The sequence below is a fragment of the Exophiala mesophila genome, assembly GCF_000836275.1.
Source record: "Exophiala mesophila strain CBS 40295 unplaced genomic scaffold supercont1.7, whole genome shotgun sequence".
NCBI lineage: Eukaryota > Fungi > Ascomycota > Eurotiomycetes > Chaetothyriales > Herpotrichiellaceae > Exophiala > Exophiala mesophila.
This window is the reverse complement of record NW_015622510.1, coordinates 394,667-412,546: the sequence shown is the minus strand read 5'-3', so window position 1 is coordinate 412,546 and position 17,880 is coordinate 394,667. Positions and strand designations below refer to the sequence as shown.

Sequence of the window (17,880 nt, the reverse complement as noted above, 5' to 3'; positions counted from 1 at the left end):
GGTGCGGCAGTTGGGGGCGGGCTCGGAGCATCCCTGGCTAGGTGTAATGATGGCCAGAGGTTGGTGTGATTCCCCTCGATCACTCCTTGACCCTGATTGTGTCAAGCGCCTCGCTGACGATATTGGGCTCTTGTAGCGACAGCTCGCACCTCACTCATTCAACAGTGTTCATCACGACGACCATGACAACAAAAGATAGCTCGACAGCTACAGTGACGATGGGAGCTAGTGCAACCACCACCGATGGACTCCTCCTCGACTATGTTGTCACTTCTCCTCCTCGACTATGTTGTCACTTCTCCTCCTCGACTATGTTGTCACTTCTCCTCTGAACATCTTCAATGTCGAGTTTGACTGCAGTAGCCTTGGAGCCACCCAAACGACCCGTGACGATGATGAATATACTATATATTGTGGCAGAGATTTTGGTTCCGGGCATCAGACGAACTTTAATGATGGGGCAGGAGGCTTCAGGCTGAACCAGGATATGGCTGGGACAATCCAATATACCTTTGACAGCTGGTGAGTGGCATCCCGACCAATCAATCTCCCTTCAGCCTCTGATCCTAGCCACAGTCTCGAGGCATGTTCATCACTCAACCGCAGGGCCATTAATCTCGGACTGCCTAATATTGTGGGTTGTCGGGGTATAACATTCAACTCAAGGCTTCGTGAAAATGATTTGGCATTTGGAGCCAACTGTTGGCTTAAGAATGGCACCCCCTCTAATATCGAGGCCATTGCTCAATCGGAAGAAAGTTGGTTCTTGAGTGCACGACTTGAATAATAGGTACCTCTAGCAGCATAGGTGCCCGACCGGTGTTTGATAACATCTCGTATGAGCACATGTAGCCAGATAGTTTTGAGAGCTCACATGTGGTATCTCGATCTTTTCGCGCAATTAGCTCTATCTATAGAATGAATACTGAGCTCTCCATTTACAGAGACCATAACCTGAGGTGTGGGAGGAGACCTGATAATCGTCTTAGCGAGCTTTGTCCGATGTATCGTTGTCATTAATTACCCACATGGCAGAGAGTATGAGACCTGATTACCTATGCACCACGGACAAGCCCTGCGCTAGTCGCAATCCGTCGAGAGAGGAAGTGTATAACGATACCTAAGCTCCACCCATCTTCGCATTTCGATAATCTCCGTTATGTGGGCCCCTCGGCATTCTCTGGGGCGGCACACTCGAAGTACAACCCCAAGCCGGAAGATGGAGCAAGTCTTGACGAGGTATGTCTAGAAATCATATAGTATTAGACTATGGATTGGACTGGCTTGACAAAAGATGATGGCAAGATCAAATCTCGCCTTATAAGCTTCGTGATCACTCGCAACGACATTGTGGTGCTTTTATATTCATCCTGGTTGAGAAATGATGGCCGCGCGAAACTGGCAAACCGTTGCCTATGAGCAACAAGCAATCCTTCGGGAAGCCCTTCCGCAGCAATGGCTCCTCAAAACTGCACCTCCCGAATCAGTCTTGAACGTAATGGACGTGCCATACACATCAGGAATCATGACGGAAAGAGAGCTTCATCTTACTGAGAAGGACGCGACAACTTTGATAGAGATGCTCGCAAAACGAGAAGTCACATCGTATGATCTGACATTGGCGTTCTGCAAACGGGCCACTATTGCTCAACAGGTGGTAAGAAGCCATCCCCAGAGTACCTCCTTTACTTGAAAGACTGATAGCTGACACCATGTCGGCGTAGATAAATTGTCTCACACAACTCTTTGTCGACGAGGCGTTGCAACAGGCCAAAGAGCTCGACGACTATCTTGAAAAGAACCACAAGGTTATCGGGCCCTATCATGGCCTGCCCTTCTCAATCAAGGTGGGACTGTGAAGGTACCAAACGTAACAGCCGTGGTGCTGACAAGGATCTTTTAGGATCAAATCAATATCAAGGGAAAGGACTCATCAGGCGGATTTGTGTCTCGAGTCGGCTGGATTGCAGCGGAAGACGCACCAACCGTCAAACTGCTGCGGGAGGCTGGTGCCGTGTTCTACTGCAAGACGAACAACCCTCAGACTCTAATGCATCTGGAATCCAATTCTAACAGTGAGTGGGCCCAAGATAAGCATGATGTACTCTGGACCCCTTGAATTGATGATCGGCCTTTTTCTCTATTCTTCTAGTTTACGGTAGAACCGTCAATCCTTTCAACCGCAACCTGACGTGTGGAGGCTCTTCTGGCGGTGAAGGTGCCCTCGTCGGATTCCGCGGTGCTCCTATAGGGTTGGCAGCTGACGGAGGTGGAAGCATTCGCTCACCAGCTGCAAATAATGGCGTCTACGGAATGAAAACAACCTCAGGACGCATTCCCACAGCCAACAGTACGCGGCCCATGAATGGATGTGAGAGCTTCCCCGTGGTTGTGGGTCCAATCTGTCGCTCAGCGCGCGACTTCGAATACTTTCAGACCGTGATCTTGGACCGAGAACCTTGGAAGGCTCACCCGGCTATGGTTCCAATCAGATGGCGTCAGCAGCCAACTCCGGACAAATTGACCATTGGCGTGTTTTCTGACGATGGCGTTTGCCGACCACATCCGCCTGTGGAGGCTGCCATCGCCAAGCTGACTGCACGTCTTTCTAAAAGTCCAGACATCAAGGTGGTGCAATGGGAGCCCTATAAACACGACTACGGCTATGACTTGATCCAAAAGCTATTCTTCGAAGACGGTGGCGACACGATGTGGAAGGCGATGAAAGAGTCTGGGGAGCCGGCCTTGCCACTGACCGAATGGATCTTGAATCGACCTCAATCAAAGCGAAGGACTATCGAGGAGAGCTGGGCTCTGAATGTCGAAAGGGAGAGTTATCGCAGTAAGTAGAATGGCTCCACTTTCGGTATCCTTCATGAGAGCGGCACTGACAGCCAGATTAGAAGAATACCTGGACTACTGGAACCAGCACCCAGAAGTCGACGTGCTGCTATGCCCTGTGGGACCCGGTGTAGCTCCGAAGCACGATACCAGCCGGTACTGGGGCTATACTGCCATCTTCAATTGCCTCGACTGGCCTGCTATTGCATTCCCCACAGGGCTCTCGGTATCAATCGCAGAGCATCCCATCGATGCCACTTATCAACCACGTGATAACGAATACGATCAGTATAACTGGCCTCAATACGACCCCGAAGTCTATCGAGAGGCTCCTATATCTCTCCAGTTGGTGGGCAAGAAGTGGGATTGTGAGATAGTCATGGCTGCACTCAGGAAGTTGGAACTAGAGTTAACGAAGTACCCTTAGCCGGAATTTTCGAGATCTTGACAGATCAACGTGTTTCGAACATTCTGCAAGTCGAGAAATCAAAGCTACCTAATGGGAATTCAAATGAAATCGAGATTGTAGTCTTAAAAAGACGCTGATTCATGATGCCTGGGAGTAGTATCGAAGTCGGTATGGTCAAAATGCTCATCTGAACGTGCTGAACTGCGAATGTGCTAATCAAGCACCAACGAAGCGAACAGGAGATTTGAATCCAGACGCGGCATGAAATCTGTGAGAGTATGTTTCTGAATTTGGTTGCAGAGGCAACCGATACCTACAGGGGCTGAGCGTGCTTGCTAATCTCGACGATCGGACTCAACCAACTCCTAGCCATGATATGACGGTTGTTCATGATTATCACGTATGTATTCTCAAGTTGTATCGTCGCTAGAGACATCCATGGACCTGATGTAGAAAGTTTTTCTTCATAGCTCGAGTTGTCGAGATGTGGAGGACGGCATTCTCACAATTGAAATGAAGAATCTCTCAGCTAGCGTGGATCTCTAAGACCTATCACCATAGAGTTCTGCCATCTTTACAGGGCTTTTGAGACCGTCAAACAGCAGCATACTTCCATGATATACCTCCAGCCTGTTTTCCTCTCCCGACTCGATGTCGCCAGAACATACTCCATTCCCTACGCATCCGTCCTTTAGGCCTTTGAGACTCCCACTTCCCTTGTGTTAAGTTGTGAATTACTGCAACTCTGGTTGGTGCTTATTCCGGATGCAGTCTTCTCCTGTCGCGATTCCTCAACCGGTTGCTTTTCGGCGGCATTTTCATCCTTTACAGCCTCCTGCTGCTCGACATATACGGGTGCAATGGTGTTCTCTTCGCGGAAATAGTTCGACTCTTTGACCTCATACATCATGATGTAGGCCATTCCAATCACCCCAAAGACGTAAAGGCTATTGAAGAAGGGTCAGCCAAAAAAGAGATGCCGCATGCCAAACATCATGTTCAGATTGGGTGACAGGTTGATAACAAAAGTGAACTCACATGAATTGGAAGGTCACCTGGCCCCATTGGGGGACTCCTTCAGCTGCGATAACAAAGGAAATGCAGATCCCCAAACTAAAGCTTCCAGTCATGAATCCAGAATACTGGGCAAGCACAGTTGGATCGTTAGAGAGGCACCCAATCACCCACTGAGCCAGTAATTGGTAGGCAGAATAGATCAATCCGAAAAGCACATACAAGACCACCAGTCCAGGATAAGTACTATGGGTCCAATCTCTTGCGGGAGTCGAGGTGAAGCTCGTGAATTTGACCGTTTCCAACCAACCGTATAAGCCGCCACAGGCAGCGATAGAGACGACACCCATAAACACAATGCCAACAAGCCCTCGGCGCTTGCGACTAGTGATGTATTTGGAATCTAAGATGAAGATCATGATCAAAGAGCCGAAGAATTGCACAACTTGAAAGATAAAGTTGTTGAGTGATCGCGTGCGCAGGTTGAAGTAGAATCCTGTTCGTCGAATCAGTAGCGCAAATTTCATGGGTTAGGAAGAACTTACCATTGATGGTACTTGTCAGAGCTAACGCCATGTCACATCCAAGTAAGGCAGGAAACATAATAAGTAATTGTCGGTTGGTGAAACACTTAACAAAAGCCTTAAGTTGCTGCTTGAATGTCAAAGGTTTGAAGAGGGCCAGATGGGTCCCATCGTCACGAACAACGTTCCTGGGGTCGATGATGAAGAATCCCGCTATTAATAAAGGTAGACATTGGATTATAACGTAGGTTAAATAGACACCACCTCCGATTCCCTCAGGTGTCGCTTTGTCGATATTGACACTGAGGGCAATGGCGCTGCCTACACTGGCACCAATAGATCGAATCATCCACTGCTGGGCAATGAACTGAACTCGGTTAATATAGAAAGACCAAAAGCATAGAACTCTAGGAGCTTACCAGGCCTTTTTGGTGTTCCTCTGGGTAGGAGATTGAGATCATGACAGCGCAGGTCATTAGGACGCCAACGGTACATCCGAGAACCGCGCCAGCGAACAGGGGGAACCAAGTTTGACCAGTCTGATCATAAAACCACATACTTCCCACGTACAGTGGATAACCGATACTACCAAACATCATAGATAGCTTGGGTCGAAGTAAGTTGACAATTGTGCCTCCGAGGAAGCCGAACAGAGCAAACATTCCATACAGAATCGAGTTGGTCTGGTTGGCAACCCTTCCAGAAGATGACCGGCCTCCTCCAGCACCGAGGCCAACAACGGCAGTGTAAATTCCAGGCAGACAGAAGAATATCCTGCCAACATGAGGGTCAAATCAATAAGTTATGCCGTGAGGCAAGGGAGAAAGGACGTACACTCCAACTAGGATGTTCTGATTCATGGGCCGGCTGATTCGGAACGTGTTTTTGCTGAGTCTCATGATGGCCATTTTCGACCTTTGCAGTACTGGAAATGAGAACGTTGACGAATATTGGTCAAAAGGTCAGAAGAGAACTGGATCTGGACAAAGAGCTAATGTCAAACATGTCGTAAACCTGTCGGCTCCTTATATGCCTACCTGATGCATCTTTATCCTTGAGCCATTGAGACTGGGGGGTGAATCTAGGAAGTTGCCAGCTAGGAAACGCAAAGATCACGAGAGGAAGAGAGGGCGCCGAGGCTTCATCCCGCCTCGTTAGTGTCATGATCCAAGATAGGCAGGCCATATCGAACTTGTGCCCCACTTGGCTGTTGTCACCGATAAAAGGATATTGATTTGAGTGTAAAGGGCTAGGAACAATAGACGTTGACGACATGTCAGTTTTCCTCTAAAAGGATTATTATGCGCTAGGCGAGGTGAACTCATAGATGGTTATGTGGGTTGGCGAGTAAAAGACCCGCTCAACTCCGCTGGTACCAATGCGCAAAATTGGTTTCAATACGATAAGAAAGTTCAGAAGATAAGACGACCTAGTAGAGTGTGAAATGAGATGACTTCTTTTCCATATGTGTACACGATCTTGACTCGAGCGACGTTATACTAACCAAGATGACTATCACAGGCAGTCGTTAACGATCGTGTCGATGAGCTCGGCCTGTCTGGACGAGAGCATCATCTCCGGATATGAAAGGTGCACCATGCTACCCCTGTGATATCGATGTAGGACACTCTTTCCGAGGCATACTCGCAAGTCCTGACGGTGAGATCTATTGGAGAGGTTCAAGACTTTCAAGGTCGCACATACTGTCTCAGGCCTTTGAGAACGCTTCGCTTGTGACCAGAGCCACGTAAGCAAACCATCTGGGGCTTGAAGCGCTACCAGCATTGAGGTAACAACGACTCAGCATGCAAGGTGAGCAATGTTCGGGGCTCAAGTATGTAATGCATGATGTACAGGAAGGACATTTGGCTGAGAGCGCCATAGACCCCCATACACTACCTGACGACAGCCGCGTACATGTGCTCCATAGGTGTTTGATCTATGCCTTGTAAAGCTACTTTTGATGGCCGTCGTACTTGATCTGAAATGTTTTCGTCACTTTGTGTCGAAGTAACGAACTATATTTAAATCATAAGTCGACCTAAACAGACCTGGCAGATTGCAGATCCACGGGTCAATCAGAGGAAAAGAACTCCAGGCACAGCGTCTCTGGAAGACGAATCACCCGTACTGGCGGCGAAGGATGCATGGAATCTTTGCCCGTACCACGATCTGTTCTTGGTCATAGCGTATTGTTGTAGCATACCTCCTCAGCTGACCAAAGTGTTTAAGGTCTACGATGGAATTTCGAGTGTATGGCGCACAGGGTCATTTAATTACATTCTATTCTCGTATTTACCAAGGGGTGGATATCTATTTCCTGCGTCTATCAACAACACCATGACAGGGTATCTGTTGGACAGGTTATCTTTCCCGGCAAGACAGGGTATTTTCCAACTCCAATGTCATTGCAAACGCTCAACGCTCAATATGCCGCTTAAAAAAGAGATGACTGGGTTTAGATGCGAAGGCTGATGATCAGTGATCTCACTTGGCCTTGGCGAAACACCAGGATTCGTAGACTTTGACGAACTTGACACTTCGTGATTCAACCTCTCGAGTCCAGACGTCTGCAGCCCACAGGCAGACGACGATGCTGATTGACCAACCGATCAAGATCGCAGTTATCCACACAAAAAGCGTCGCCTCGTGTCCTTCGGTGCCCCACAGCCACCACAACCTTTGTGGTATGAGATAGCCAAAAACGTGGAGTAGAGGGCCATGGGTCAGGTAGAGGCCGAAACTGATTTTACCCAGATATTGTGGGATAGAGCTATTCAAGATGGTGTGCCAGATGGAATTCGAAGGATCCGAGCGTGCCAGAAGAAGGATCAGAAGTGCTGTGCCGAAATTGGGGTAAAACTTGTCCTTGCGCTCCATCCATTCTGGAATTAGACGATTCAATGTCATGTAACCAGGCGCAGGGCGAACGGTGCCGTCAATGGGATACGACAGCAGATAGAATGCGACGAGGAAACCGACAATTCGCAACAAGGAATACAGTCTGAGATGCGACAGGACGAACAATGGTCCGCGGCGAGTCCAACCAATGGGTTTCTTCTCGTCAAAAGTAGGCGACCCGGGCGGGGAAGGTGGCAAGTGCTGTGTTAAGACGAGTTTTTTCCCCTCTTCTCTCTCGGTGAGTAAGATATCAACTTGAGCAACGATAGCCCCCAAAATGTAGACCCATATTTGCCACAAGTTCCAGGTGAAGTATACATATGTCATGAAGATCATGACGGCCAGACGAATCGGGCGACGACACAAAGCGGTAGTGGTTAGAATGGCGTACAGATGGAGTGAGCCTTGCATCTCGGCCAGAATGGACCACAAATGCTGATCGTGCCAGGGATAGACAGAGCGGGGCTCCAAAAGTCGAGTGAGGTCAAACATTTCATGCATCCAAAATCGCATTTGCTTGTAAATAGTTGGAAGCATTTCGGGCTTGGGCTCGTTCCAGATGCCGGGGAAAAGCTTTCTATCTCGGAGAAGAGGTCGATTTGCCTCATATAAGCCTAGATGGATGTATGTGGTGGTGCAGAGAGTGACGATGAAGACGGGGAGATAGAGGCGGAGGCCGCGGCGGAAGACGGCACCTGAGACAGTCTGCAGAACCTTGGCCTGCGAGGCCTGATCGTGCTTATCGATGAGCTGAAACAGACGTAAGGTCGTTAGATAGCCTGCGATGCCGAAGAAGACATGGGCAGTGAACCCAGCATAGAAGTAGCGGATGATAGGAAGTTCCAAGAAGTAACGATGGTTGTCGTCCATACCCCAGGGGGCAAACCCAAAGTCATGGAAGGCGAATGTATAATGAAAGGTAAAGACTTTGACAGCAGCAATCCCGCGCAAGCCATTGAGATAGCTGGTATTGAAAGTCTTGGACTTTGCCGGTCGGTCATCCCAAAGATATGAGCGCAGTAGCTGAGGAGTGAAGCAATATGCAAAGCGTTTGCTCAGTCTGTACGCATGGGATGGACGGACGAGAGAGCCGAGCTTGGAGAGGATGCGTCGGCGGCGTTCCTGACGCAGGGAATCGTCATTATAGGATTGGCTGGATTCTGAATAAGAATCATCGCCATCTTTCATCAACGGCTCCTGGGCTTCCTCTAGCTTGCTTGAGGACATGGTGAGTGATCAACGAGACCACATCCGAAAGGGGGCGGAGAATGGCATGCGAGGTGTACCACAGTTGAGTCTGATAATGACAAATGGTGTTGAGTTGAGACCGATGGATCTGGGGTGAGCCGCGAATAGGCGACTGGCAAATGGAGATATTGAGATCAAGAGAGAGTTGCTGTCACAGACAGGGCTGAAAATTGTAAGTCAAGTGATAAGATAAATCAGCGGCCGATTCCGGTGATGGTGAGAGATCAAGGCTAGCAAGAGGTCTAGTGGACGAATGCAAGTTGCCGTGCCCGGGCCAATGAGGGACTGAAGCAGCTGATATGGTTGAGTTTGTGGATAGAGTTTCTCGGGCGGTTCTATGGATAGAGTTTGCAGGGTGATGGGAGCAGGTGAGGAATTAAAACATGGCGAGGTTGGAGATGGGCTGAAAAGAAGTGAAGTAGTGAGGTCGAAGTAGAAATCTGGAGAACGGCATCGAGTTATGGTATTATCAAAACAAGTCGTCTCTTGGCCAGAGGGCGGAAAATGGGTCGATCAGTGTGAAGCGCGGGCGTGCAGGGAAATTTTGTGCCTGGGATTGCCTGGGCAGAGGGACAGAGGGTACGGGAGGATGGCCTGTGGAACACAAGGGAAGTGGGTATTTGGAGTCAAGTCGCTAACGAAGGGTTATGGTAGGCTGAAGGTTGGACCAGGAGGCGTTTGTGAATCCGAGGGCCTACGCGAAAGCTGCAAGCCAGGTGGAGATAGTGGAGGGCCAAGGCTGCGACATGCTTGCTCGATGCTTTGCGTCGTTGGGTCATGACGGCTTTAGCCTGGTGAAGAAAAGTGTTGTGGGTGAATGCCTCCACCGCGGCTGTATGCGAAACCAATACAGATGAAGCAATTGATCACGGAGGATGGGAGATCGCCGCCTCAGTGCCGCAGAGCGGCAGAGGAAGGGCTCGTGAGGCTCAAGGGGAGGATGCGTGCATTGGCCCCAAGGGTCGAAGACTGCTTTGACTGTCTTGACTGCCTTTCGCCGTGCGTTGCCACGCTTGCTTTGCCATCCTGTTGAAGCGTGAGAGTGGCGCCTCTGCTGACGTGGGCATATGCATAGTGTTGATGCCTCCATAGACTTATGCTATTTGTGTGTTTGTACTGTACGGAGTAGTGACCACGATGGGTTCTTGCAATGACTTTTCTTTCGCTGGATGCCAACGGTACCGTGGATACGCACAGATCGTGGGGACCCAGAGGACCCAGAGGACCCAGACATGGGGATTCTTAGGAGCGGCCAGAAAGACGGTTGGGAATGAAGCGCCAATGGAGGTGAAACGGTGCCAATGTCCTTGCGTACGTGGCTTTTTCCAGGGTTGGACTTGGCATTGGATTGATTGACGCGGCCATATCCTTTTTGGACAGAAGCAAAACCGAACCTCCCACCCTCCGTGTCTCCCTATCGGGGGGTGTGTGCGTGCGTGGGCACAAAAGGACTCGTAGGACTCCAGTCACCTCCAATTAACGAGGCACGTGTGGGTTGGGGCCAGGAGATTGTCGTTTTGATGCATGAACAACAACTGTGAGATTGCCAAAAGAACCAAAAGAATCCAACAACGCAGTGTTGATTTGAGCACGTGATGATTTAAGTACGAGTACGAATACTTTGGTACCCTGGCAAGAACGGGAGAACCGCCAGGCACAGAACCTTGGGACGGTCAAGGTTCACAGCGTCACGAGTGTGCCACTACTTCGTACGGAGTACTTTCCATTATTATTGTCGAGTCAGAATTTCCTTATCATGACGCAACCTGAGAGTCCGGCAGGTCAGAACGCAGCTGTTGCAGATAAAAATCCCACGGGTACTTGCCTAGTCATCACACTACCTAACCTTACGCATCAAAATGTACCTAAAGGTACCTAAGTGTACCTAAACTTATAGGCGTGCAGTGGCACAGTACTTAGTACCCAGTAGGCAGTCGTGGCGTCCACATAATGCAGCTGCAGATGCAACACAAATCCCAATCCCAATCCCAACACCGACCAACTCTCAACCAAGCACAATTCCTTCACTTCGTCTTTTTAACGACTACACCTCGCCACTTCGGTTGGTCCTTGTCTCTTCGTGATGGTGATCTGAATGCTTTATCCATTGGGTCTCCGGCGTCCTCCTATCCGTACATTAACCACATATGTCTTAGTAGTTGAAGCATTCGACTTACTCATCGCTGCATGTCTGCCCCGAAAGCCGGCACAAAATACCTACTCCGTAGGTATCTAGATATCCCTCACGTGCCCTTCCTGACACGTGATGTGGCTGATCTTGGCATCTTGGCAACCTGACCACCTCGTATACTGCTTTTTGAGCTCATGTGTTCTAAAATATCTGAATCGGAGCAGATACCTCTCAAAGTGAATTATATCAAGACGAAGAATCTGCATGAGGTCCCAGAATGAAGATTGGCTGCGGTCCTTTCATCCGCAATCTGTGAAAGCGGCTATCGGGCCACATCTCCCGCATTCCACACCCGCAACCCATCACAAGCAGCTCATGTCAACTAGCCGAGGATCTATTCCTGCTTTGAGATCAGACCCTTTCGCCAGAAGCCGTTCCCATGTACTGTTGGCAACGAACAAGTAAGGGAAGACGCCTCTTGTTCGACAAGACACGCCGGGAGCCGAGGTACAAGTTTCGACACGAGAATTAACCAAATCAACCGGGACACAGTAGAACCAGCACCACAATCCAGGCCAAAGTTCACCTGAAAGTCAGGTGACTAACAAGCCCAGCAATTAAGCTGGACACCACTCAGCAATTCTGACTTGTACCAAGCTAGAGTCCTCTCCATTAGCTGGTAAATTACCGAGGAAGCTCATAAGTGGTCTTCAGGCTGTTCACAATGCAGCTTTTCAATTCCTATTGACTGCGGGGCAACAGGCATACGGACCATCGTCAATGTGTAGATGGACCAGTGGCCTGCCTGCCTTCCATACGAGGAATGTTAGGGGCCCCTCGGCCCATTCTACTAGGCAAGGACACGTCCAACGCTGTTCGCTCGGTAGTGGTGTCATTATGTATCTAATGGTCAGCTTGATGCTTTCTCTACGATAGGCAGATACAGCTGCGACCGTCATGAGCCGCCTAGCTTGAAATTGCGTTGAGAGATGAGGAATCCAATAGTATCACCCTCATTTCTAGTAGCTGGGCTGATTGGCTCATGACTGTTGTGAATACAGACCAAAAGTACCTTCTATTTTCTAAAGCTATGGCAACACCTTCTTTTCAATGAGTGCTTGAGTTATCAACTTTGCGTGACTTGGACTTCGTACTCGAGGTGTCACTGGAAATGGCTCTCCTTCGACAAAGTGGCTGATGTCTCTTGTATCAAAAGGCGTCCTCTGTATGGTCAAGTCAGCTTCTCCTTTGTGTGACCGTTTTCGAATACTTGAGCATGATGCAAAAAGTCCCACTTACAGCTTCATAGTCAAAACAGTAGATTAGTCTCGCCATGTTAATGAACAAGGATTTCTGGGCCAGTCGGTGGCCAACACATACTCTCCGCCCTCCTCCAAACTGCCAAATGCCACGAGTCAAGTCTGACTCATACCCGTCAAGCCATCGCTCTGGCCTAAATTCAGGTGGGTCCACCACTTTCTCCGACCCCGAGGAAATAGCTAATTGATTGATGACGAAGTGCGTTCCCCTTGGGAAGTGATAGCCCTCGAATGCCAGGTCTTCGGTCAAGGTATGCTCTGGAGTCCACAGAAAAATCGGCCGCCATCGGAGCAGCTCTTTGGCAAATGCATTGACATATGGCAGTTGCTTTTCGTCCTCAAAAGATGGTAATCTTTGTGCGTCGCCACATAGCGCGTCAATTTCTGTCCGGGCACGAAGGTACTTGTCAGGCTGGGTTGCCGCGGCCAAGGCAAATATGTTTAATGTCAATCGGGTGGTATCGCTCCCTGCTTCCACCAGCTGTGCGGCAAGAAACATGGCGTCGACATCGCTGCCTTTGTAAGATCCTTCTCCACATAGGACATCTCGAGCAAACGATGGAGGGGCGCGGCCGCCTTGGATCGCTTCCTTGTGGGGGTTCCAGTAGGCACTATACGCCTCAAACGTTTGTTGACCAATTGAGGCATATTTGGCTCTCCACCACTGAAAGATTCGCGGCAAGGTCGCAAGCTCTGGGAAGTGGTCATAAATATTCATTGGGGGCGAATTTAAGAGAAAAAGCTTCTGCGCATGAGCCATCGCTTTCACCTTTTCATCGTTGCCATTCGGCCGCTCTCCAAAAGTCACGCGATGAATGACAGAATTGGAATAGTGGTGATGGTGCTCATACCAGCCCGAAGGAGACTCTAGATATCGAGACAGCATTCGAATGCTTTCCTCGTCCTGATAAGACTGGTATTGAACGAGAGCAGTCCCATTAAGTAAGTGGTGCATTACTCGACGTCGCTCTGTCCATCCATCGGTTTGCATTATGACCGAGCGGTTATTGAGGCTGATCAAATCTCCAACTATTGGGTAATGAGGACGCCCGTTTGTAACACGGCTTCTGCGATCGTATAGTTCTGTAGCCACTCTATCACTGTTCAGGATGACCCATAGTTTAGACCCAAGATGCGCAGTGGCCATTTCTCCGAACTTGGCGAGTTCATAGGCCTAGTCAAGGTGAGCTCAAGTGATTTGAGATTCAACGTCGGACCTACTGCTTGCTCGCCTTTTGCAAAGAGAAAGAGGTTTCCCAAGATTGGAAAGCCTTGGGGACCTGGGGGGAGCTTCCATTTCTTTCCTTTGGGGTGATTGCGTTTATCGACGGGAAGCAGTAATTGTCTCAAGTATAGGACCAGCGAACAAAATACAATCGCCAAAGCAGCCAGGATGTTCTTGGTTGTCATGTTATTGCCTGAGAGACGCGTTTCTAGAAAATCTAGTCGGCCCATGATAAGTCCAGTGGTGCGATACAAACCAGTATAATATCACTGACTTTGCCATGATTTAAGGGCTGTCCAGCGCGGTCAGCTTCACGAAGCCGCTCGGACAAATCGCTGCCGCTGCCGCCTAACCGTTGGTTATGCATAGTCTTTAACCTTGATTGATGCCATGGATGACCGACGACCTTGCGGCAGAGCAGATCCGCTAGGCCATTGTCGCACTGATTGCGGATCTAGAGGTCCGAGCAGATGATCAGAAAATTCAATGAACTCCATAAGAGCATTGAAGACCCGAGCAGGGGCACAATGGCTGCTCTCCCAGCAAAATTGATGAGTATGTAGAATAGAACTCGATAGATTATCTCCCTGTAAATGGACCAGAAACTTGAACGAAGCACAAAGAGCACAGGCGCATGTTTCTAGAGTGGAGTAAGTGACTTCGAACAGCAGTCACGTGACACAAACCCTGACCTCACATTTTCTCGGATGTCGTGTCGTTAATGTGTCTATAGAATCGATGTTGAAAGAAGTACACACTGGTATATAATGTGTGATGGACGACAACGAACAGCGACAATACATGTTATTGTCCCAATCGAAAAAGACTTCACTTTATACAATTTCACACCGATCCCCCACCATGCCACGCATGTCCATCGACAACTCGACCATGATCACCGCGGGGTTCTTAGTGACCAATCAAACGACATAGGTTACATCAATGGTCCACTTCACACCTGGGTTTTCTTTTTTTTCCCTCCCGCATCTCCTCGTCTCTGTTTTCATTTCTTCCTATCTTGTCTTTTCCCAAAGGCAAATTGCCAGAATTCTCCCACAGCGAGCGACTTCAGGAGTTTTGCGCTCGCTAATCGTCATAAAGCTCCAATCCCACAGCCCATTTGTCCTTGACACCTTCATTCGCCTCCACTCGCGGGTCCGTTGTTCCTGAGGAACAGTATCGTTCTCCTCTCAAGCCAACATGAGTGACGTCAAAGATACCTCGACTGCTGTGCACGCCACGACCATCGACTATGGTCACAACCATGGTCAGAACTATGGTACCACTGCTGGGGGCAGCGCTGCTCCCCAGTCGGCTCTGCATCACGGCAACCCTGAAATCATCGAGGAGAGTCCCGAGCGAGAACCTATCGATTCAGGTGACGACGGTGTGAAGAAAACCTGGCGCTCCAAGTTCGCATTCTTCAAGACCAAGGAGTTCTGGTTCATTTTGCTACTTGGTCAGATCCTGGCGATCTGCATCACGGGCACTAACACATTGACGACATTATTGGTCATGGAGGGCACCAGCATCCCTGCCTTTCAGACCTTTTTCAACTACGTATTGCTTAATCTCATCTATACCAGCTTTACCATCTACAAGTATGGCTTCAAGAAATGGGGACAACTGATTCTCAAGGACGGTTGGAAATGTGAGTATCAACACTTTAATGCTGTGTCTATTTCATCTGACTGATCCCTCATTTGTGCAGATATCATCCTTGCCTTCTTTGACGTCCAGGGCAACTACTTTACTGTACTCGCCTATCGATACACCACGATCCTCTCCGCGCAGCTCATCAACTTCTGGGCTATTGTCGTCGTCGTGGTCCTCTCTTTCTTCTTGCTCAAAGTTCGCTACCACTGGGCACAGATTCTGGGCATCTTCACCTGTATTGGTGGCATGGGGGTCTTGCTAGCTTCCGACCATATTCAAGGAGTCAATGGCGGAGACGTCAGCTCCGGAAATCAGTTGAAGGGTGACTTGTTTGCCGTGGTCGGTGCCAGTTGCTACGGCCTTACCAATGTCTACGAAGAGTGGTTCGTGTCCGGCCGGCCGCTGTACGAAGTCATTGGACAATTGGGATTCTGGGGCTGCATCATCAACGGTGTCCAGGCCGCCATTTTTGACCGCGATGCGTTCCGAACCGCCGTCTGGAACGGTGATGTCGGTGGGTACCTGACAGGCTACACTCTGATCCTGACTCTGTTCTACACCCTGGTGCCGATCCTATATCGCTTTGCCAGCGCCGCTTTCATGAACATTTCTCTTCTAACTGGGAACTTCTGGGGTGTCATCATTGGGCTCCGTGTCTTTGGATACACGGTTCACTGGATGTACCCAATCGCTTTTGTCCTGATCATGGTCGGCCAGTTCATCTACTACCTTGGAAAAGGTGTCTTGGGCGAGGCCGCCAAGGCATGGCTGGGTGAAAATCAGGAGAAGGGTATTGACGGCTTTGGAAGCGCAAAGAGACGCATCCGTAAGATGCAAGAGAGTGCTGCTGGGCCTGGACGAGGGCAGGAAGGCCCGGAGAGCCCAGGGGTTGTCTGAATTCTCTCGTGTTGGAGAGACAAGTTCCGTTAGAGGTTGAGAACGGCATACGAAAGCATCAGTCGACAATGGAAACGACTACTACCAACCTTCATTGGGAGGTTGCAGATTGGGAACCGTGATTGACCGAAGGGTTACATCACAGACACTCAAGCATACAGCCACTGAAATATCTACTTCAATACATGCACACTCGCTTAGCACGTTGTTATCAGATATGACTGGCATCTAATGACAAATCTTGTTGTAGTCAAGCATGTATACGTCTTCGATTGGAATACATTTTTGTCTTGCATGGCTTTTGGATTAGGAAGTAAGTCTATATGCCAGCTTCGAGTCACGAATCCAAGGCCAGCCAGAGGCTCAAGTTTTATGGTCGGGTTCCGATTCGCATTTGCTACGAGGTAAAGATGAAAACAATCCCGATTCACACGAAGTGGCGATTTGAAAGAATTTTGTCTTGTTTTATTCCGTTGTGCGACTGATAGTCTCGGGTATCTTGGAGATGAAAGAGAAACGACCAAATTCCATAGAACGGCCACTCCATCGTCCAAGCCAGGAGTCAGCATATGACACTCATAGTGCCTACTACCCGCACAATGCCATGCCCGTATGTATGTTCCCCTCTCCATCTTCCGCGGCATCGACGGGAACTCGGCCATGATCATGCACGGGGTATGTTGTCCCTTGGTTTTGGCCCGCACCTCACCACCATTGGCGTTTACTGTTCGGTCTGGAAGTAGTTCAAGAGGACGTTTCGCTCCTGGCTTTCCTCACCCCAGTCACGGACGACGACGCAAGAGCAGTTGACAACTTTGCGGGCATTGCCCTCACGGTCGAGGACGCAGAGACCGGCCCATTCGCCCAACAACTTTCCGTCGGGCACCTTGATCAAAGGAATCTTGTGCTCGGAGCAGAGGGCAACAACCAGCTTCTTGTACGCCTCCTCCTCACAAGCCTCGTTGAGCACGCACATATGGGCCTGGCGACGATCGAGGGCCTTGGAGGCTTCGCGCAGGCCTCTGGCCAGTCCATCGTGGATGAGGGCAAGTTTGAGAACACCTATGGTTGTAGGATTTGATGTTAGATCACTGCAATCTGATGTGTGATGCAGCTCTGCATTTCAGAGAAGCTGCACAATTATAGGGAACAGGCGTACCTTTCAAGGCGTCAAGAACAGACATGGATCCGGATGAGGCGCCGGCGTCTCCAGAGACTTCGACTTCATCGGCCGCGGCGACAGGGGATGTGGGCTCTTCTCCGTCCGACTGTTAAGAAGCACCGTTAGTCAACCATCTTCGCATCTAGAATTCCTGCCCAAGGCACATGAACTGCAGGGAACGACATCGAAAGTTGACGCTCGTTTCCAGATCCAACGTCTGTGCTGGGAGCGATGCCGCACGTACCATATTGGCTTGTTATGATTTGAAAGTGAGACAATAGGTGTCGGAAGATCCTCAAAGAGTCACCGAGGGATTTGTGATAGGGAATGAATGGGTTGAGTTGGTATGGGAGAGAGGAAAGAAGAAGACAAAATCAGAAGAGTTAATTGATGGATTCGCTTTGTGCACCCGTCGCAGTCTCCAAATCCGCCCACCAATATTTCCGACCTTTGACTGTGGGGAATTGTGCGGCTTGGCGATGCTTAATCACGTGATCATATCACATGATTACATCTGCCAATTGTCGCTTGTGTCGAGTCACATGCCCCCAGT

The 17,880-nt window shown here is 49.5% G+C and overlaps 5 protein-coding genes across 5 annotated transcripts; 2 read left to right on the top strand and 3 right to left on the bottom strand.

Annotated features, from left to right (window-relative positions):
• Positions 1-7,056: 7,056 nt before the first annotated feature.
• PV10_09094 (uncharacterized protein) lies at positions 7,057-9,076 on the bottom strand. The gene has a single exon (XM_016374203.1). It carries the CDS (start codon positions 8,914-8,916, stop codon positions 7,276-7,278), a length of 1,641 nt encoding a protein of 546 aa, XP_016219747.1. The 5' UTR covers positions 8,917-9,076; the 3' UTR covers positions 7,057-7,275.
• A 320-nt stretch (positions 9,077-9,396) lies between these two features.
• PV10_09093 (uncharacterized protein) lies at positions 9,397-9,737 on the top strand (the record flags this gene model as incomplete). The annotated part of the gene is made up of 1 exon (XM_016374202.1): positions 9,397-9,737. A coding segment is annotated over one exon (322 nt), but the record flags the coding sequence as incomplete, so codon positions are not given.
• Positions 9,738-11,969: 2,232 nt separating this feature from the next.
• Positions 11,970-14,150, bottom strand: PV10_09092 (uncharacterized protein). The gene is made up of 3 exons (XM_016374201.1): positions 13,609-14,150; positions 12,368-13,561; positions 11,970-12,291 (listed from the first exon to the last, which is right to left on the bottom strand). Exons 1-3 carry the CDS (start codon positions 13,840-13,842, stop codon positions 12,157-12,159), a joined length of 1,563 nt encoding a protein of 520 aa, XP_016219745.1. The 5' UTR covers positions 13,843-14,150; the 3' UTR covers positions 11,970-12,156.
• Positions 14,151-14,622: 472 nt separating this feature from the next.
• PV10_09091 (uncharacterized protein) lies at positions 14,623-16,422 on the top strand. The gene is made up of 2 exons (XM_016374200.1): positions 14,623-15,263; positions 15,324-16,422. Exons 1-2 carry the CDS (start codon positions 14,813-14,815, stop codon positions 16,163-16,165), a joined length of 1,293 nt encoding a protein of 430 aa, XP_016219744.1. The 5' UTR covers positions 14,623-14,812; the 3' UTR covers positions 16,166-16,422.
• Positions 16,423-16,886: 464 nt separating this feature from the next.
• On the bottom strand, positions 16,887-17,574 carry PV10_09090 (40S ribosomal protein S12; the record flags this gene model as incomplete). Its single annotated transcript, XM_016374199.1, has 3 exons — positions 16,887-17,227; positions 17,325-17,433; positions 17,572-17,574. The coding sequence occupies 3 exons, from the start codon at positions 17,572-17,574 to the stop codon at positions 16,887-16,889; spliced, it is 453 nt and encodes a 150-aa protein (XP_016219743.1).
• Positions 17,575-17,880: the final 306 nt, after the last annotated feature.